This window comes from Neolamprologus multifasciatus, chromosome 17, assembly GCF_963576455.1.
Source record: "Neolamprologus multifasciatus chromosome 17, fNeoMul1.2, whole genome shotgun sequence".
NCBI lineage: Eukaryota > Metazoa > Chordata > Actinopteri > Cichliformes > Cichlidae > Neolamprologus > Neolamprologus multifasciatus.
In genome coordinates, this window is record NC_140455.1 from 23091950 (window position 1) to 23114400 (window position 22451).

General features: G+C 41.4%; 1 protein-coding gene across 1 annotated transcript; it reads left to right on the forward strand.

Moving 5' to 3' along the window:
- The first annotated feature begins 5283 nt into the window (after positions 1-5283).
- myf6 (myogenic factor 6) lies at positions 5284-21299 on the forward strand. The gene is given in 5 exon segments (XM_085137654.1): positions 5284-7019; positions 19572-20115; positions 20738-20825; positions 20932-21005; positions 21007-21299. Coding segments are annotated over 4 exon segments (696 nt in total). The 5' UTR covers positions 5284-7019; positions 19572-19608; the 3' UTR covers positions 21034-21299.
- The last annotated feature ends 1152 nt before the right edge of the window (positions 21300-22451 follow it).

Sequence of the window (22451 nt, forward strand, 5' to 3'; positions counted from 1 at the left end):
CTGGCTTCGTTTTCAGCCTGCAGCGGAACTGGGTTGGTGGGAAACTGAAATAATGCGCGATTGCAGTTTAAAGTTACAAGTTTGTGTTTTGATAATTTGACTGGGAGCCAGAGAGAGGTTTAGCTGTAATAGTCTGGAGCCATGCTCTGTGATCGGCTCGGGTATGGTGATTAGCCGGGGGGCTTACAGATCAACCCCGGGCGGCGCAAGGTTTCAGCTCCCTGCTGGCGTAAACTGTGGGTGGCAAGGAGATAAAACACAAGGCAGACTCAGCATTGTTTATGCTGCCTGTTTGTGGTCTGCATCCATGCAGGAGGCATGTGTGTGTGTTTGTGCATCCCTTATGACTCTGCTGTGTAGCATGGGGATGCTAAAACCTCCTACACAAAGACTGAGGTGTAATAACACAGCTTTTGTTTAGCCGCCACTTGCGGCTGACAAATCCAGCTTCCAAAAAACTAACATCCCCCAAAAGATGTTTTAGACTCAGGAAATGCATTCCTCGTCAATGGGAACAGACTAGCTTACAATACATGAAATGCTAAGGTTTAAAAATTTGTTTGCACCAACACAAAACACATTTTAATCATCTACCTCGACAAACAGGAGTAACTGCTCTCTACTGGAGGTCTGTGGCTGAGTATGGGAGGTCCTTCTCCACCTGTCCCCATGCCCTGATGGACCAGGGTCAGCCACCAGAGAGGTGAGCCACACCACGAGCCCACCCTATCAATGCTAAACAGTGTGAAATAACACATTAACTAGTGGCCTGTCCAAATGTCATCCAGGACAAGTGCTTGCTTTAAAAACGACCTGCACAAATCCAGTTATCTAACTGTGTGGTCTCCACATGAAGCTATCTTTTTAGATATTTGGGTTGTTGTTATAACCTGCAAGAAAACCTCAGTTGAGCAACGGCCGAATCGCTGAGCAGTAACAACTTTAAGCTGAACTAATTTCAAATTGAAAAGAATTTTGTGGTCTTGGTGCATCCTGCTGCCTGCATGACCAAAGGAATTTATGATGTTTCAGAATGTGTCAGCATCAACATCCGAGGTATATTCATTCAAATGCCTTTTGTAGCAATGCAAAGTGAACATTCCAGGGATTTACAGTGCCAGTTTTTTTTAACCTCTGCAATTAGTAGAAGTTGACAGATTTGGTGCATTAATTGAGAATAAGTACACTAGAGTTAGCTCTTTTAACCAAAAGATTATATTTACACTAAGTTCCATCGATCACTTTAAGTCAGTCCTTAAAACTGTAATTTCAGATAGATGAAGTATTATTAGTAAGATGCACTATACTGCTAAAAACTCACTCACCCATCCAAATAATTGAATTCAGGTGTTCCAAACACTTTCATGGCCCCAGGTTTAAAATCAAGCACATGCAGACGTCTTCTCCAAACATTTTTGAGATAATTGGTCGCTGTCAGGTGATCAGTTAATTCCAGCATGGCACATGATAGGATGCCACCTGTACAACGCGTCCAGTTGTGAAAAAAGCTATCACCTTATATCACCAAGCACAATACAAATCGTGGGATAATAAATAACGCTTCTCAGTCTGGCACCCCAATGGATGAATCTGGGTTTGGCAGTTCCCATGACTGCACTGTACCAAGGGTAATGTTTGGTGGAGGGGGGATTATGGCGAGGTATTGCTTAGGCAGTGCACACCGTGGACTTGCTATTAGTACCACACTTGCATTCAATAAACCTCCATTTAAATTCAAATAATACTTTATTGTATCTTACTGGGTTTAAACGTGATGTGATTATATTCCCCATTAAAAATGTGATGTAACAAAGTGCATTTGCTAATATGCTCTTTATATAAATAGTAACTTTCAATTTCTACTTAATCGATTCAACAGATAACTTTACAGAGGAGGGATATGATGCATTGTTATGGGTTATATCAGCCAAGGGTGTATAATACACTGTAGTTATTATTGTATCCACCTTAAACTGGCAATAAACAACCCAGGTCTTGCCAACCTCTTATTGATCTAGAGGAAATAACGCTCAGTGGATGTGTTGCGCCTGAACTTCTCAAGTCCCAGAGCTGTCTCTGTGTAGAAAATGCCTGTCTGAGGTTTGCTCTTCTTTTAGTTTCAGCTTTAATCACTCTCTATGTTCACCTGTTTTGCCTCTTTTCCTTCCCCTGGGTAGAGTTTCCACACTTAGTCTGGTTGTTATAGCATCCACCATTACAGCTACCTGAGGAAAGCTGCTGATAGCTACTGGGTAAAAACAAAAATGTTATCCTCTTCCTGTTTTGGCTTCACAATTGAGCCTTCATTTTCCCAGGAGATTTCATACCCAGCGGCAGACAGACGCGCACGGTGAAAGTGAAGCTTTACAGGCAAATAATCTAAACACAGACGGTGCCGTTGTTCCACTACATTGTGCAATCAACATTCATATCATAATTACAAGTTAAAGCAAAAATGTATCAGTTTTAATACAAGCATATGAGGCCACGTTTTTGTTTAATGAACATATTTGGTTTCGATTTCTTGAATTTGCTAATAATGCAGTTTAATGGGATTTTTTCTGATATTTGGTACATCTGCAGACCAATGAAGAATCATGTGTCTCTGTCTCTTCTCTGCCTTATTTTTGCTTTATCACCTAAACGCCATTTGAGCCAAAAGGCTAACACTGCGTTAATTAAAGTGCAGAGACGTAATTAAAAACATACTTTCCTTCCATAATTTAAACCATCTGGTGTCTTTAGGAAAAGTGATGCATTGTATTAGTCAAAAGTCACCCCAAATCTATGATACTCAGACGTTTTGGCATTACAAGTTCATTTCTGCAGGGGGGGGGGATTAATATCGCGACACTTTGGTGGTATCGTGCAACCCAAGCCCTCACTACTGTTCCACACATAAATCTCACAGAGCGTGACTAACCTGGTGGTAACAGGAGCTGGGGCTGGCAGTCCCCATGGACCTCGGCCTGCATGTCAGTATTTCAGACCACTCTGCTGTAAGGACCAGCCCCCAGAACCTCCCCGGGCCCCCGGAGACCCTGTGAAACCAAACAATGAGGTCAGCTCTGGGCTTCCATCTCACAGTGAGGATTACACACACACACACACACACACACACACACACACACACACACACACACACACACACACACACACACACACACACAAAGAGCTGAAACCACTGAGACTGAACTTGGATTAAGTCATTAAGGGTAACCATTCCCTAAAACCTCAGCCAGGGAATTTCTCTGGAAAAAGATATTCTCTTCTCACAGCAATTGATGTTCTCTCTCTGTGTGAGCTGGCAGGCCTGTCCTGACCTTTATTTTGGATCCACAATTAATTTTTGCAGTGGATTATGACTCATTATATTCACCATTAACCTCTTTTTTTGTTTCTTTGCAAAACCACTGTCTCAGTAAATGCCATCCTGGTTATCCCCCCACCATGGGACAATGAAATGAAATAGCTCGAAAGTTCAGACTGATGCTTTCCTATCAATAATACTACACCCATCGGACCATTTCCCCGCATGCACCTGCACTACTATTACACTCACACAATGAAACTCAAAACCCAATAACTTCCCCAACAGTAATACTAGATTTTTTATTGAATCAAACAGGTGGTGATGACCTTCAGGACCAGTGAAAGGCACAACACCAAGCATGCTGTAGGACTCGTGTGTTCATGTACATGTGTGGCAGTTTGCTTTAAGAAGACCCTTTGCCGTGGCGCGGGGCAGCTCCGCATACCAACAACACAGACGCACCTTCCGGATTAAAGTGCCTGGAGCGTTCCACACAATGCGCGTGCTTAACTTGGCATGCTGCAGAAGCAGAACTATCAGTGCTCAATTACCCTCACTTGTGTTTAGACAGTAATGCTAGTCTGAAGGGTTTTAGGTGCGGAGAGCAACCTGTTGAGAATAATTCATGCGAGTGTCAAAAGGGAGAATCTCGGGGTTCACTTACATTTCAGGGCCACACACATTTCTGGGCCCATTTGTCAACATTGTAGGGATCAATTGTAAATCTCAGTTAATTTATTGCTTTCAACCAAGTCAGAAAATCATAAATATTCAAGTCAAAAGGTGCTGGTAGTTATTTGGGTTATATCATATCATGTGGAAAATATTTGAGATCTTTGTCCTCTTTTTTCAAGATCTTTGAGGTAATTCCTAGAGAAGACAAAGCAACAACCTCTGAAAGGTGAAAAATAAAGCCACGAACTTGAGTTCTTCAAATGGTTTCACTTGGTTTAATTCGTGATAGTGTCAGTGAGCACAGAACCACGCTACAACTTTTATTATCCCCCAAAATTGTCCTCGCTTCTACTTTAAGACCAGGTAAGAATTTGACTTGTAATTTTTTTGTGATTTCTAATCTCAAAAACATAATTACAACATTAGAATAAATCATCTTGATTTTTCTTTTTAAGCAAAACTCTTTGAAATGTTGAAAGAGCACACTAATCTAACATATGGCATGTATTTTTAATTTTTCACTCACCAGCCACTTCATTAAATTTCATTGAACTCAACTGTTCCTTAATGCAAATATGGTTTAGCATATTTGCATTAATTTGAGGGTTCCCTAGCCATCGGGAACCCTCAAGTTAGCTTTCATAAAGTGGAAAAAGGTTAGCGTTCATCCTCCAGCTTCATTGTGCTAATGTGTTTATATTATGCTAACCATAGCTCTGTAGCTAGCCACCCCATAGCACATCATTATACACTAGCTAGCCCAGCTGCAGTAACCCCACAAAAGTCACTGCTCTTTATTTTTCTGACTTCATTTATGTCGGAAGTGATAGCAAAGCTGTATGTTTTATTTTTTTCAGAAATCCCTCAGTCAAAACAGTGTATATTATGTTTAGGTGGAAACTATCGAGCCAACTCCCTGCTAACTTCTAACTCAGTTAAATTTCATAAAACCTGTTTTCATGGATGCCGGGATGTCAAACTTAACTGTTACACCTGGTAGAGCAGCTACACTGATCATTTTATTAAAGATGAAAGAATTTACACAGTTTTTAAGTTTGGACCCCGAAACGGGGAAGGTAATCATTACCAATGTATGCAGAAGAGCACCTCTGAATGTGAAGAAGATGGGCTACAGTTGCAGGAGACCAGCTAAGAATAGGAAATTGAGGCTACAGTTTGCGCTAGCTCATCAAATTTAGTCAACAGAAGACTGAAAAAAGTTGCTAAGTTGTTACCAAGTAAGCACCCTTTAAAAATACCACAGCCTACTTGAGCATTGTTGCTGACCATGTCCATCCCTTTATGAAACTCAAACAAGGCAGTGGCGGAGGAACACAGAGTGGCGGAGTTTGAAATATTACTCCTTCTGGGTCACAAAATAAACTTTTAAGATATTTTCATGCGAGAATGGTGCTGTGTAAACTTCAAATGTCTGCTCGATTTGTCAAGACATCACATATTTGCATAAGTGCTCTAATGTTTTCGGAGATGCCTGTTACCCACCAGCTGACTGGGTGGTCACTGGCGTTAAATATAATATATAAGGATGAACTGACAAAAAAATCGGCCGACTACACCAACAGGTATTATAGGAAAAACCATAAAGCCTTTGAACTAAAACAAACGCTGTTGTGACAGTGATGTACACTGTCTTGTTGGTATATATGTATGATTTATATCACCTTCATGTTTCCCTCTCACCACATATCCAAACTGATATCATGAGCAGCAGCTTCTACAGCTGTGGCTCCAGCAAACATCAGCTGATACTAGAAATTAATATTAAATACATTCTAACAACAGCTGATCAAGCTTGAACGTGCTGCTGTTGTTTAGCGCGACATCCGCTGGTTTCCTCTTTCTGGCGCAAAGTGGGAGATAAACAAACAAGAGAGACGATCAGCTGATCATTGATCAGTTTCATGATTGAAATAGCAACAGGAGAGGGAGGGAGGGGAGAGAATGAAAGAAGAAGATGCAGCTGACAGCGTAAAGACAGAATAACTCCAGCTCTTTTTTTTCATTCTAGCTGAAGTCCGGGATGAATCGCGTTCCTTTCCCCCTCAATACGGATGTATTGTAATTGGTCCAGCCCAGAGTTGATCATGACCAATTGGCTAATCCACCACCTTTCATTGTTTATACCGTTACATCACCATCACTTGCCATCTAACAAAGATTTAGCTATTATTTAGCTTAAAAAAAAGAGTTAATCTGTCCTCCTATGTGCTTTTGAATTATGCCCAAAGATACAGACGCCACTGGCCTGGATACCTACTTGCTAAACCATGAGCCTCCAGAAGGGAAGTCAGCAGATTAACTACTGGTTTCCTCATGAACCAGCTCAATGGTAAAATGTATTTACAGCTTTACAGCAGAAATAAAAAAGTTTATAGCCCGGCGCTGTCCCCATTTCCTCTTTCATTAAAACTGATAACCCTCCTAACATAAATAGTATTGCGGCTTAATGATTTTGCATCACTGAGTGACAGGTTGCTTCTAGTTCATGTAGATCAGCCTTCAGTTGTAGTGAAAGATAGTTTTTCTAGGCAAAATTAGCATCGTGCAACAAAGATTCTAGTACCCATGGGTCCTTCCTTAGCACAGAGCCAGTCAGTGCAACGATTTATTTTACTTGCTCTTGCCCTCACACATACATACAAATAAAAGCTGTGTACTCTGCTAAACCCAGCATGGTAGAGTGCACTCTAAACAACACCTCAGATAACTCTCTTTCTTGGGCTTGGTGTGCAGCCTAGCATGGCTGCTCCATAGTGGGTGTGTGTCTCCAGGTTCCATCATTCTGCTGCATAAAAAAGGAGAAGCTGATTAACAGATATGCAGCAGCTGTACAAATTAACACCACCTGGCGCTGCAACCATAACTACTTCACCGTAAATCTGATTTGATATCACAGTGAAAAGCCTTGATTAGCTAGTGGGATAACTATTGATCACTTCTCTTTGCCATGCCTTTATCTGAACTGATGGCCAGACTTGATGCCAAACTTGAAACTTTAAAACCACTAAAGGTGAGTTTTGCTGTGAAGACAATATCCAATTTAAAATATAGAATGAAAAAAATCTTACAATTTCTTAATGTAAAGACTTTTTAAAATTGAGTCAGCATAAACGTCATCAGTATCATGAAAAGTGTTGTCATCTGCATTTTAAAGGGAAGACATTCTAAATGTCTACTTCATGTTTTCTGTGGAATATTCAAAATGAAGAATGAATATAATAAACCACATTTGTTTGTTGACTTCACCAATCTATATTCGTTTTTGTCTGGACAATGTGCTCAACTCTCATACTGTTAATGAAATTAGTAACTTAAACACGTTTGCATTTCACTAGCTGGGCCCACATCCTCATTTTAGCTTTGGCAGCATTTTCTAGTAGATAAAGACACATAGCTTAATGAAGAATTGAGCAGCGGTTTGGGGACGTCCTTGATGGGGACTGGCAGCGGCTCCCGGGTCTGGTAGATCCCCATGTACTAATGAGAAGTGAAGAAGTGAAAGAATTGAAAAAACAGATGGGTCGGTCTCAGCATTTTATTAACTCCTGATTTACTAAGATTATTCCACACAACCATCTCTAGGGTCTACAGAGAAAATATCCACTCACTGGCAATGCTCTGCCTCGCTAATATCAGAGGTCAGAGGAGAATATTAAGACTTATTTTATTTGATAGAAAGGAAACAGTAACTCAAATAGAGTAACTAATTATAAAAGAGCATCTCTGAACACGCTGAACTTTAAGCAGATGGGCTACAGCAGCAGAAGATCACACTGAGTGCTGCTTGTGCCAGCTACAGTTTTCACTGGCTCATCAAATGTGGATAATAGGAGATCAGAAAAATGTTGTCTGGTCTGATACGAACTGAGCATTGTTTAAACATTACCAGCTCAGTAATTGCTGTTGACTATGTCCATCCTGTTATTATCACATTGTGTCCATCTTCTGATGGTTGCTTCCAGCACGATAACGCACCATGTCACATTGCTCAAATCATCTCAAACTGGTTTCTTACAATGAACAATGAGTTCACTGTACTCAAATGGCCTCCATAGTCACCAGATGTCAGTCCGATGGAGCACCTTTGGGATCTGTTGGAGCAGATGTGTAGCTGACAATCTGCAGCAACTATGTGAAGCTATCATGTCCAAAACCTCTAGCACCTTGTTGAGTCTATGCAACAAAGAGTTACAGCAGTTCTGAAGGCAAAAGAGGACCAAACCCTAGCAAGGTATACCCAATGAAGTGCCAAGTGTGTGTATTTCAAATGTTTATTGTCTAAAACATTGAAGATCTACTGACTATTACATGCTCAAATTGCTTTTTTTAAAGGCAGATGTGGTGTGTTATTAGAAAAAGAAAGCAAAAGAAAGTAAAAAACTTTTCCAACCCTAGATGTAAAAAGATGCTGTATTTAAAATATTATGGCCTTGGTATGCATATAGCCATGTATTTAATTAATGTTCACTATTATCCATATTATATCTGCAAAGCAGATATAAATTGTGATATGCTACAGTCCTAATATTATCTACACACATTTCTTTCATCATCCTTGGACATCTAAAACTATTTAAGCGTTTAGTGTATCATTATGGAGATCAGAAATAAAAAAAGAAACACTTACAGCCCCACAAGACAAGATGTCTAGTTGGAAGTAAAAGATATTAAAATGTGTTTCTTTGTTGTTAGATTGCCGATTAAAGCAGTCACACAGACAGTTTGGAGGAAAATGCCTCACAAAGCTCAAGTGAAATAATGTTGACTTTGGATGATACGCCATCGGAAGAACCATCACATCAACTACATTTTTCAATCAGCAGGATAAAGCACCGGTTTTAAATAACAAAGGCTCTTCGTAACAGCTGAGCCGGACATGGCTGTGCGCTTTACCCACTGTGACTTTATGGCTATCGTGTTATTACCTGCATCCAGCCGAAGCTTGTGTGCCCTTCCTATCTGTTGTTTTAATGATAGAACCCCATATAACCAATTATACAGCGCAGCAGTGCTCCTGTTCCCGCTCGTCAACACTGACATTCATCAATATCCTATTAGTTTCTCTTGGAGCCAGACACTTTATCCTGCCCTAGAAAACTCTGCTGTTGTTGTTATTCAAAAGTGTAATTTTCAATGTAACAAAACACGCTTTGTTCTTGGCTGAGATACTTCAGAAAAAAACTAATATTGGTGGATCATTGTCCCTGAGGTTGCCATGACTGCAGTCACACTTGCTGATGATTGGATTCATTTTGTGTTATCGCTGGCTACATCCCCGACTCCCAGAGGCAGTGTGATATTCATGATAGCGATGCTTCACCATATCGTTTACAGGCTGTAACATCAAAGCGACTCGGCAAAAAGGGAAAAAAGAAGGACAAAAAGACGAGAAAGAAATCCCTCAGACTGCTTTAAAAAAACACCCTCTATTTGGATTCGTTATGCAAGAAAATCCAGTTTTTAGAAATGCCTCTCATGGTGCCAAGCTCTCATGCAAGGCAATAGTCATAAAGTACATGAATAAGAGCTGAAGGCGAGACAGGCTAAGGCCAGTGGGGTCAGCGCCTCACCTCACTGGCCAGACAAGGGGTTTCATATCATTTGCTGCTGGGTCAAGGCCAGTGCCCCCTCTAAGTCTTCATCAGTGGCTCTATCTGGCAGACAGAAGGGGATACAGCCCCAAACACGCACCGGCCAAATGGCAAAAGGCTAATCCATCACTCCCCCGAATGAGGACAGAATCAATCAGGAGGGGCCTTCGGATCACTCCAAACTAAATTGCCATTGGATGTCAGGTGATAAGCCGCACAGGGTCATTCTTAGTGTTTACTACAATGGAGACCTGTTGAAACAGTGATGGAACAACCATGCAAACAGCTGGCAAAAGCCGCCCACCCTTTGCTGGTGTTTCTTCCTCGTTTCTCCATGCTAAACGCTCTGTATTATTCTTTGCATCCATTTGCAGGAACAACCCTTTAAGCCAGTCCATCAATACCAGTCCATTTGCAAAGGGCTATTGATATTGCCTGACCAGTGTGCAACACTCTCAGTGTGTCTCATAATGTAATGCTCTGAGGTCATAGAGAGTTGGCAAGTTAGCCAGCTTTTTCCCCTCGCTAATTGATGCACTTCAGCCGCTGAGCCTTTGAACTGAATCCCTGCACCGTCCACCAGAGAGAGGGCAGATGCCATCAGTGTCCCCTCCCCTTTTGCCTTTGAAACCCAAGACGCTACTCTAACCCACAGCTCAGGGCACGAGTGAGAGGACCCGTCTGTTAGCTTAGCTGACGAGACCGTTACTCTCCGCTTTGTTTGACCACCGTTGAATCTATAGGCTGCACACTGGAGAGAGCCAGGCCAAAAAGATTAGGGAGATGCTATCATGAGGGCAGCAGGGCCCGTGATACCGTCTGCTGCTGACTGTCTCAGAGTTCCTGTTGGCTCACGGAGAGGAGCCATTGTTTGTTCAAGACTTTAGCCTCGTCTGGCTCCCTTCCAGACTGTGCAGAAAAGCTCTTAGGAATTTCCAGCCTACGCACTGTGCATTAGAGCACAATGACCTCGAGCTTCCTTACCCCATATTATCAAAATAACAGTAACAGTTTAGCAGATCAATTACACCAACATTCGGTGTAAATATAGTATATGTTGTAAATGTGTGACTATATGATGTCCTGTATGACTGGCATGTAAATAAAGTGTAAATGAACTTTTTAGCTCAAGTTGAAACCCAAAATGTTTAAGCAGCCTTAAAGTCTTGATTGCAAAGCCTTTCTCTTTAAGAACTCTCTTCAAAATATTAGTATTTGTGTGGAGTAGTTTGATATTTTAACTTATTTCTGTCAGGTAATGAAAATTTAATGAAAAAAAGTTAATAAGCAGAGGGAATGAAGTGAGAGTGAGTTTGTACCCGGTCTTTTTTCAGTTATGCCATTTAATGGTTGCCTCATATATATCTGTGTGTACGGTAGTTTTTTGGGACAGCTGTTTCCAACCATACTGTTCTCATTTGTCCTTTTATCAAAGTCACAGGCAAGGCTCATTTATCCAAAAAAAAGGTGGGTTTTGGGACAAGTGTGGTGATCCATGAAGGGGTTATTTGAGCCCAGACCACAAGCTGGGCAAGTGTTTTTTATTGCTTAAAAAAGTCAGAAAAATGACAACAAAATATATAACAAAATGCAAAACACAATGACAACTATGGGTTCCTAGCTGGCAAACCTATCGTGGCAACTTGGTGTGGACAATTTGTAGCTTTGTACTCTCACCAGGGGGAAATTTCAAAAATGTGGTCTGCAGGTTACTCTGGATTGTGTTTGTGTTGCTCCTGGTTTTTTCCATGGTGCTTTTTGATATTTGATGGGTTTTTTTGTTCTTTTTCCCCATCATGACAAACACTTTTCAACCAACCTGCTTCTACCTCCACAGCCTGACCCTCATCCTGCTCGGGCTGCAAACAATGCCGTGGTTGCATAACTATAATCCTTCAATCCAAAGTGGTACCATTATCTCTTGGAGGCCAATCTCTTTCTGTGGTACATGGTGTACCAAAACACCAAAGCTATAATGCCATACTGGTGCATAATGGGGAGACATGAGTGGTACTGGTTAAAAAGGGATTATATTATGGCCCAGGATGAAAAAGTATTATCCCAGCAAAAGAAATTCTGATTAATTCGAATCCATTCAGTTTGTTATTTTTTTATTTGCAGGTACGCTGGCCTAGTTTACTTATAGCATGCTTCGTTATGGCTGTACTGCTAAATAAAACTGTTCATGCTTACCTGCTAGCTACTTCATTTACCTGCTAGCCAGCTCGGGTTAGCTATCAAAGCCTTTGCTATCCAAAGTCCTCAAAGACACATCTCTTCAAAATAAGCAGTGGTGATCTCAAGTATTACAGGACGGGTGGACTCAAAAGCAGACCATTCTAAACCAAAACAAGTTTTAAGTGCTTTTATTTTAACAGGAGTTAAAGGTAGGGAGACAGGCTAGTTCAACCCAGCTAATAGGTTTTCTGCGCATGGAGCAAGAAGAGAAAAACGTGAAAGAAGAGAGGACTGGTGAGTAATTGTGTTTTCATTGTCATTTCACACCTGCATTTAACTAGAAACAGAAACAAGACAACAATGTAATAGCAAGCAAAAATCACTCACAATTTGAGAGCCTGATTACCACCACAAAGGTGACAAGGTGGTCCTTTAATCCGAGAAGGTGATGAGACAATATGTAAACAGATGTGCTGACCGAAACTGGGTCAGGGATGCCCCTATACACCTATGAGAAAGAAAACAAAATTAACAGACTGTGACAATAAATTCATTTGTAGCGTCGTCTTAAACCATAACTTTATTGAGACATGAGCTCTCTTTTCCACTCGTCTACTGGCCTCTTTTTGCAGGCTGACCCTGAAGGTCGAGAAGCTGTGATCCCAGGTGAAGCATTGTCATCAGGCCCATGACCACAGTACTTAACCTCTGATTGGCTAATTCATATCCCAGGTGTGGAGCTGGGTTATATGCGCTGTGTCCGTCACGGTGCTCAGCGTTTCCTCTCAAGCACCCCAATGAGTTCTGTCTGAGTCAGGAGGTGCTGTTAAGCTGAGGGGGTGCGGGGAGGTGGCGTGCGAGGAAGGGTGGAAAGCTCGGAGAGAAGAGGTCCTAAAGTTCATGTTCATTATCAGTTGTGTTTGTGACCCTCATGTCAGCACTGGTCCTAACTGGATCCGACTTCTAACACCCGCTAGAAGGAGAAAAATCACGGACATGACCTGTGTGTTCAAGACCCTACGTGAACTGTAACAGAACACGATAGGCATAAACGTTAGAGTTGTAGACAGTGCGCGTAGAGAAGCCCTAAAGAAACACGGGGAGGGAAAAGTAATATAAATGCACTGTTACACAACTTTAGCATTCATTAACCTAATCAAGCAAAAATGAGTCACTGGATAATGTGATATGCAAAGAGGAATGCATGTGTTTTTAAGAGAGTTACATATGAGAGGGAGAAATATTTCTGTAACAAAATATTACTTTCAATCTGTTATTATTTTATTCCAAAGATAATCTGTTAATGTGCAGGTTCTGTCTTTACAAAAACAGACAAATGAGACCAGCAGCACCTTGGTGTATTTCATTTTCTCTCTTTCACCTCTCCTCCATTGCTTGATCAATTATTCACAAAGGAAAAAATGTCTCTGAAGTGCCACTGGAGGAGCTACTGTCTGTCCCCTTTGGGAATACATCTGACTTTAATATGCTTAATATCTGAGGTGCTGTCAAAGTGTGGAAGTTCCTTATTAAAAATTTCTTCTTCTTGAACTTCCTGTGATTTTAAGCAGTTTTTTGATGTTTGACTCTATCAGACTGATACAGTGTTAAAAATATTGTAAAAGAAGTAGTAGAAAGCTTTCTGATAAATACATTTATAGAATAATTTCCCATTTGGGGAAATATGTGGATTTTTTCCCACCTCAGCACAAGCAGCCCCACTTAGGATAAAGGAAACCTCTAACCTCATTCTGTCCAGACCTAAAAGATTTAAAAGAAGAAAAAAAAAAGAGGAAAAACCTGCCAGCAGCTCTGAAATTTACTGACACGTCTGATCTTGCGTGATAGAACCACATCTTTAGACCTATGATAAAAGCCATGAAATCTTTTGCTGTGCCTCAGGTAGTGCAGCAGGTTGTCTGCCAATCTCAAGGTCAGTTTTCTGATCCCCAGCAAGATACTAAACCCTGGATGTCCCTGATGCATCCACTGGAGTGTGTGTGTGAATGTTGGATGCTACTGGGTTCAAATCCACCAACCTTTTGCATCAGCAGGGATGCGTTTTAGAACAATCACAACCCTAAATTTGATAAACAGAAGAAAATGGATACAAGTCAAAGAATGTAGCCATTGGGACTCGGTTAAGGCGACTTGTTGAAGTTCAAACTGAGCATCAGAGTGAATATTGTTGCTGAGGATGTCCACACATCTTCTGATGACTGCTTCCACATATCATCCCGTGAAACAAGTGATGCTGTCGTGTCAACAGTGTTTGCAGCATCTTGTTGAATCTGTATTACAAGGAATAAAAGTCTGGAGGCAAAATGAGCTCCAACCCAGTCCTAGCAACGTGTCACTGAAGCGTCCAGTGAGTGTATAACAAAACTTGTAGATAAGTGTATCTCACTCTAACAGTGATTAAAACAGCTGATGTCAAGAGATGTACCTGAACCTTACAAACACTACAAGTGATTAAGTGCACATTTTTCTGTGCTGGCTCCCAGATTAACCCTGACAACATCTGCTCTACCTTTTATACTCTTTAAACAAACAATATATATATATATATATGAAGTGTTTATTGGTTATCTTTAAATGTGCTGATGATCAGACTGTGTTACCTATGGACAGAACTTAGTGAGCTAAGGTTTAATGGTAGAAGTCTGCCTTCCGGGCATTCTGGAATATAGGTTTCTTTAAATCGTTTTCAGTTTTCAGACACAGTTTGGTTAGATTTAGGCAGCAGACCTGCTTGGTCGATTTGGTGGTTTGCATTATAAATATGCCCGTTGAACAATTAAACACATGAACTCTGCCTTTAAGGCTTTCTGCCAGACACGCTCTCTAAGACTTCTGACTAAACTGCTACTGAAATCTGAAAATAACAAAAGGGACGAAAGCTTTCTGCCAGAAAGCCCTGCAGGCAAACTTCTCCCATGTGCCACTGATTCACTCTTTCTGCTGTGATGAGCTAACAGTCTTTGGCCTGTAGCTTTGTATTAAGTGGACAAACATGAGTGGTTTTAATTTAAAAATTGAGCTAAAGGAGAAAGTATATGGATTCCCCAAGAACATCAAAGTGTACCTTCAAACAGGAATGTCTCACTGCTGAGCTGCTGCACAATGACCTTTTTATTTACCACTGAAAGACAATCTCAAGAAGCAATATGTCATACAGACATTTTAAACACACCCATTGTGTCTTTACACACAGATTTTGCCTGTTATGTGTTCAGACCGCAGAGCTGACGAGCCTCTTTGGATTCCAGGCAGATTTACGCTTCGTGCAACCCATCCTGACTGCATCGTCTTCCCTTAGAGGCCTGATCTTCTAGTGTAAGTTTCTGCCTCCCCCCTTCCCCCCCACCCCATCCCATGATTCTCCCTGACAGCTGAAGCGTCAACCCCTCAACACTGATGGGAATTTACGGTCAGGTTCAGGATGCGCAGTAGGCCAACCCCTGGGGGGAGAATACACGATCAGGGCACAGCAGGGACGCGACTCGGTTCACCTGGAGGATGAGTACTTTTCATTGCGGTGCAATAATCGAGGCAAATTAAAGTCTGAAATGAGTCTAATTTTAATTTATATTCTGTTCATGAGACAATTTATTTATAATCGTCATTCATTTATCGCTATTCATCATTATTCTTTTTCATCACGACTTTGTGTTTGCGTGAAAATGACAAAGCAGCAGTGACAGAGACACAAAAATTTACCGTGGCTGACAAAACATACCCAGACACCAAATATCTACCTCGATGTTCATAAGTGCACACACACACACACACACACACACACACACACACACACACACACACACACAAGCTATATTGTTTCTGACAAGTGACTTCGCCTTTAAAGTAAAAGCACAAAAGAAATCTCATGCATTTGCAATATTGCATGTAGAGCAACACACACACCTTCTATTTTAACACAGCTGCATAATTTAAGCATTTTACTGGATTATGTTTAGCTTTTCTAATGAGGCTTTATGGATACGAGCTGTTTTCTCCCTGTGACTACAAAAAAACATATTCTCAAAATTCCAGTGATTAACGTCTAAATTTTATTTATGCCATCAGATGTCATGCTCATACAAATATCTGGCATGCGGCTGTGTGCAAGCATGTTTGAATGTGTGTTAGTATATTATACATATTTCTTTAATGTATGTTGTCATCTAAACTGTGAAACACTTAGATTGAATTCTAATTATCTGGCAGTAATCTAAAAAACAGATGTGTGAAGGTTAAACCTGAGTGACTCAAAGACAGGACACAAGAAGGTGCAACAACAGCTAACGTTCAGATATTGGTCATGTAAGGTTTGGGTTACATTTAGTATCTTTGGGCAACGCAAGACAGAGGAGTTCCCAAGTCTTCTTAAGGTGCTGAGCAAGTGGCTCAGTAAGAGTGGGTCAGGCAGATTCACAGGTCTGGAAAAGTCAGGTACATTAGGCAGGATTCCTGGGAAGAAGGAGAAAACAGGCTAGTAAGTATGAGGAGCATGTGGAACAGAGAAGCAGGTAAGTAGGGGAAAGGTATCAGCAGCCGGTGAGTAGAAGAACAATCTGGGAATAAGTAGGAGGGCTGGGCTAGGCTTTTGCGTCATCATGTGGAGGCAAAAAGGTGTCCCTGCCTGACTCCTCCTTAAGCCACGCCCACTCTTGGAGGACACACAACCGCCTACAGCTCAGGCATAACAGTATGACCACCCGCCTAATATTGTGTTTGTCTGCCCTTAGCTGACAACAATGCCCTGAACCATTGAGCCATTAACTCTAGTAGACACCTGAAGGTGTGCTGTGGTATCTGGCACCGACATGTTAGCAACAGATCCTTTAAGTCCTGTTAGTTACACGGTGGGCCGCTGTGGATTGGGATTGTTTGCCCAGCACAGATGTTCAAGTGAACTGAGATCTGGAGAATTTGGAAGCCAGGTCAACAGCTCAGACTCATTGTTGTGCTCCTCAAACATGCCCGAGCCATTTCTGCTATGTGCAGGTGCATTATCCTGCTGGTAGAGGCCACACCGATCAGGGAATACGGTTTTCAGGGTGTACATAGTCTACAACAATGCTTGGGTGTCAAAGTAACATCCACGAGGATGGCAGGACCCAAGGTTTCTAATCAGAATGTTACTCAAAGCATCACCCTTCCTCTGCTGGCTTGCCTTCCTACCATAGTGCATCCTAGTGCCAGGTGTTTCCCAGGCAAGTAACGGAGATGCACCCGGCCATCCGTGTGAAGTTAGGCCACCTTTTTTCATTGCTCCATGGTCCATTTCTGATGCTCATGTGCCCGTTGTTTCAGCAGTGGACAGGGCTCAGCATGGGCACCCAGATAGATCTATGGGTTTGCAGCATTTTTTCATATATGTCTATGGAAAGAGACAACCAGAGGTATTGCCCCCTGCTGGCCATTAGAAGAAAATGCAGATTTAAAACATTTCCTCCAGATTCAAAGGATTGCTATAGAACCTATGGTTACTCTGCTGTTTATTACTGAAATCATATCAGTTCAAAGCCAATATTATTGATTTTTTTCAGTTTGCATATATTTATTGGTTTGTAAACTATACAAATGAACACTGCAGTGCAGTATAGCTCTCAAATTGACTTTAATAGTGTCTTTATTGGGATTTAGTTAGATGTGTTGTTGGGCCAATTATTTAAGGATTTAGAGATACTGTGGAGTTCTGAGAGCTACTCATATACTGAAGCGAGAACTTAGAAACTGACAATTACAACTTTTGGAATAACTTTGCCGATATGTTCAAGTATATGTGTGGAAGGTGACTTAGAGATGTTGTGTTGACTCGTGGCAGTATTTCAGACATCCTGTCAAATGATGAAAGGCACTGGTGACTCTCTAAAAACAACATGACAGAAGCTGGGAGCTGAAGGGAAGGGACTTCCACATGCAGGGTCATATAAAACCCCCACACGTGAGCTGGCTGTGCAGCATGCTTTAGTACACACCACCAAGGTCCCAGTGCCTCTTCCACTCTTAAATTTGATTCATTCATTCATTCAAAAAAACACCCCTGTTCTTTATGTGTCTCTCTGCTCCGCATAGAAGCCGACAGTTATCTGGATGCATGTCTAAAGATGTGTTTGTTTTTGTGTTTCAAAGGCTGCCGCAGCCTGAGATCATCTTATTTCATTTCAAAAGACAAGGTCATGCAGTCACTCAAAAATAGGAATCCCTCACATTCCTGCCTGTGAAGTTTCCAATCACAGCCCTTTGAGTTTGGAGGAAAAATGCCAACAGGCAATATATCACCTCTTCACAGGCTTTTATCTCTTTTATGAATCTGAAATGACTGAGCCACGTTTCTATTTATATCATTGAGTTGAGACATTTCTCAAAGCTCTTTTGACTGTGCACATTCCCGTCTATTTATGTTGAGACCGCATACAACTTACAGTTGTCCCTACTGTCTAAAATGAGCACAACAAACTAGAGTTAAAACAGCAGCGATATGGTTTATTTGAAATAATTTATTTTGATTTCTATTGTTGTTTTCTGATTTGCTGATCAAATCTGGCTTTTGTCATGGATCCTTAAAGTAAACAGAATAACATGTCATAAATAAGAACCACAACTGGGTTGCCAGATTGCAAAATATTCAATTTGGTCGAATTATACACAACCCATCCTGCAACCTGATTTTCTCTTTTTTGGGTTTAGAAGTTTATTAGCTTCCTTACTTCATGTGGTGTTTCCAAAAAAAAAAGAGCTCCAGGGCATCTGAAATAGCCTTAAATTTGTTTATTAACTGCCGCCACAGTAAGAATAGCTGTAGGTTCAAACTTGCCTGAGGCCTTTTTTTTCCAGAGGTTTGCATATTCTACTTTATTCTGCACAGGTTTCCTCTCACAGACCAAAACTGTTGTCATGCCATTTTAAGTTGTAACTCTTAATTGTCTTTACATGTGGATTCGAGTGTGTGTGGATGTCTGTGTCTCTTTGATGGGCTGTACGGTTGGTGGTGTTCAATGCCTCTTGCTCAGTGAAGGCTTCTTAAAAACTGATCAACTTAAAGCCCTTTCTTTTTTGTGATGTCGTAAAATTCATAAAACAAAATTTAACTAGCGACTTAATTGGCAGTTTAAGAGTGAGAATAATTCTTCATGTCAGCTGGTATTGATGATTAAGAAGGCTTGTCAGTTAAAGAGACTTTTGAAGATGCCCCATGGTTGACGCCTGACGCCTCCAGCACTTTGTGACCCTCTCAGTGGTTAAGAAGGGTGGAAAATGAAGATTATGGAAACTCTACACACTCTCTTTCTTTAGGTTTAAGAATCAGATTTTTACAGCAATGATTCATAACTTTGATTGCCATGTAATCCTATTTGGAAAGGATCATTTCCAATCATTCATTCGTACAATTAAAACTATGCTGCAGACATAGCAGTTAAAGACACTTTTTACAACCCAACCTGGCAACACAGGGCTTTTGTTCAGTTACTTAAAAACACACTAATGAGTTATTAATAACTATTAATGAAGTGTTTTGCTACAAATTAGAGCCCCCTGTGATGTATGGATAAAAGCACTCTATCCTGTAACATTTACTTTTTCATTGTGAAATATCATAACGCACATGCACCTGTTATGAAACCTGAGGGGACATTTCTGTCTGTACAGAGTCGGTATGTTGTGAAGACCGATTGAAAAAAAAAAAAGATGGTTGTTGCAGTGTGGCAGCCAAAGTGTTGGATAGAGTTTCACATTCTATATATAATCTGTTGACTTGTGTCCTTGCTGCTCTATTTAAATGCCAGAGACCCAGTGTGAAAACGGAGTGAGGAGCGCAACAATATGATGGACCTTTTCGAGACCAACAGTTATCTTTTTAATGATTTGCGCTATCTGGAGGAAGCAGATCATGGACCACTACAGCACTTGGACATGGCAGGGGTTTCCCCTCTGTACAATGGCAATGACAGCCCACTGTCCCAAGCGGGTCACGATAATGTCCCGTCCGGTGGGGAGAGCAGCGGAGAGGAGCACGTCCCCGCGCCTCCGGGTCTCCGGGCGCACTGCGAGGGTCAGTGCCTCATGTGGGCCTGTAAGATCTGCAAGAGAAAGACGGCTCCCACGGATAGACGTAAGGCTGCGACCCTCAGGGAGAGGAGGAGGCTTAAGAAGATCAACGAAGCCTTCGACGCACTGAAGAGGAAGACCGTAGCCAATCCCAACCAGAGGCTACCCAAAGTGGAGATTTTACGTAGTGCCATCAGCTACATAGAGAGGCTGCAGGAGCTGCTGCAGACGCTGGACGAGCAGGAGAAAACCGGATCTCCATGTGACGCAAAAGAAAACAATGTGAGCGAGTATACCAACCTGAAGAGGAAACTCCTCATACTATTCACATGAATGTGTAAATCTGTGCATCTGTGGATTTCAGATTATTCCCCACCCGATCAAGAATATCCCAGTTTGGACTTTTAATGTGTTTGTGGTGCTCATTAATGACATTATAACGTGAATGCTTATTACTCTGTGCCACACTGATTTTTTTAATCTAGCAGTGTGGTTTTCACTAATAATATAATTACAAACTTCTCACGTCATGGTCTTTGAATACTTTTAATTACTTTCTTATTGAATGTTTCTCAGTAATAGCAGCTTGTTTCTGCAATAATTTAAAAGTTTTTTCTTCATATTACAGGCAATAATATTTAATTCAATTCGCTTTTATTTATGTAGCACCAAATCACAACAGTCACCTAAAGGTGCTTTATATTGTAAGGTAAAGACCCTACAATAATACAGAGAATCAAACATACTCCTATGGAAATGCACTTGGTGACTGTGGGAAGGAAAAACTCCCTTTCATGAGGAAGGAACCTGGCTCATCTGCCGTGACTGGTTCGTGGTGAGGGAAAGAAAACAGGATAAATGACGCTATGTGGAAAAGAATATGGATAATGTGTGTTTTTTACAGGTGGCCGGTGAGTACCACTGGAAGAAATCCTCTGAGGCTTGGCCAACCTCTGCTGACCATTCCACTTCAGCAATGAACCGCAGAGAAGGTACACACCTTGCACACTACCTTTGCTTGAAGTCAGGTGTAAATTCATTAAAAAAAAGAGAAAAACACAAAAACATCATGTGGTATCATAAGTCCTTTCATTTTAGGAGCCAGTGAGTCTTCTGCGTCCTCCAGCCTCCTGCGGCTGTCCTCCATCGTGGACAGCATCACCAACGGCAGCAGTCAGTGAGGACGTGTCAGAAAACTGAAACATTAGCAAACTATCTGACATTTTCAATATGATCTATTCTGATCATCTGTGAACTATTTGTGCCATACTAAACCATTCTGTCTTCTGTTTGTAAGTACTTCATTTGTACAGGAAGCGCAAAAGATTTGTACATATTTTATATTAACATGAAGTTTAGATGTATTTATTGTGTCCAAAGGCTAACCTTGGCTTTAAGGAAGCTGAAATTCTCTTTATATATTGTACACAGCTGACCAATAAAATAAATGACTCAGTTCTACTCTTGCAGTTGTGCAAACCTTGTTATATTTATTTGCAAAGGCATGCCTGATTGGTGTTTGCAATCCATTGTATTTTTGATGGAACATCTGATCCTTATTAGTTACTCAGGACTGATACTGTATTGAACCCTCCTTTACCTTCAGAACTGCCTTAATCCTTCATGACATAGATGCAGTTGGTACTAAGCAGCCCAAAGCATGCCAAGAAAATAACCCCCAGACCATTACACCACCACCATCACTCTGAACCTTGGATACAGCTCAGTAGAAATCAAGACTCATCAGACCAGGCAACATTTTCCACTCTTCTCTTATCTATTTTTAGCGATTGCTGGCAAATTGTAGCCTCAGTTTCCTGTTTTTATTTCCTCCTGCTCTGATTTGTCCAGGGTATACCCAGCCTCTCGCCCTAAGACAGCTGGGATAGGCTCCAGCGGAAGTGAATGGATGAATAAATAGTTTGATTTTCAGTGGGCCTCCCCTGTCTTGTTCTCGAGCTCTTTTGCCACCTCATTTAAAAATGCCCCTGCTGGTTGCATTAAAAAAACCACAACAATTAAAAAAAAGCTATTTGCTCAAGATCTGCCAGTTCCCTTAACATTCAACATTCTACTAGAGGTCCATATAAACCATTTAAACTGCCCTGAAACATTTTGCTGCTCTCTCTGTTCCAACTGGCATCCAGCAGGCCTGAGCCCACAACAGTAACTTGAGTCTCCTCCAAACACAGCGTGCCTCTGCTCTCCTCTCCTATCATATGTTGGGGACGTGGAAACTTGGGTTGCAGGCATAAGTGCAAAGCCCAGCAGGATAATGAAGTTATTTGAGCCATTAATTCATCATCGCTAGCTTCATCATCTGGTGGCAAAGCGTTCACACACGAGCTATTTAAACGTGTGACATGATGCTAACGACATGGAAATCCACCGAGTCTTGTATTGACATGATAAAGGGGTGTTTGTTGATGATGTTGGGGGCGTGCGCTGCGCTCCTTCAGATCTTAGCAGATGACACAGAGCCGTGGTTGACCTTTGAGACTCTGCCTCATCTCTCAGGCCTGCAGCCGCACACACAGATATGAACACACAAAGTGTCTCTCGCGCACACATGCCAAGTTCATAAGGAGTTAAAGACCTCAATGAAATATTAAGCCAAG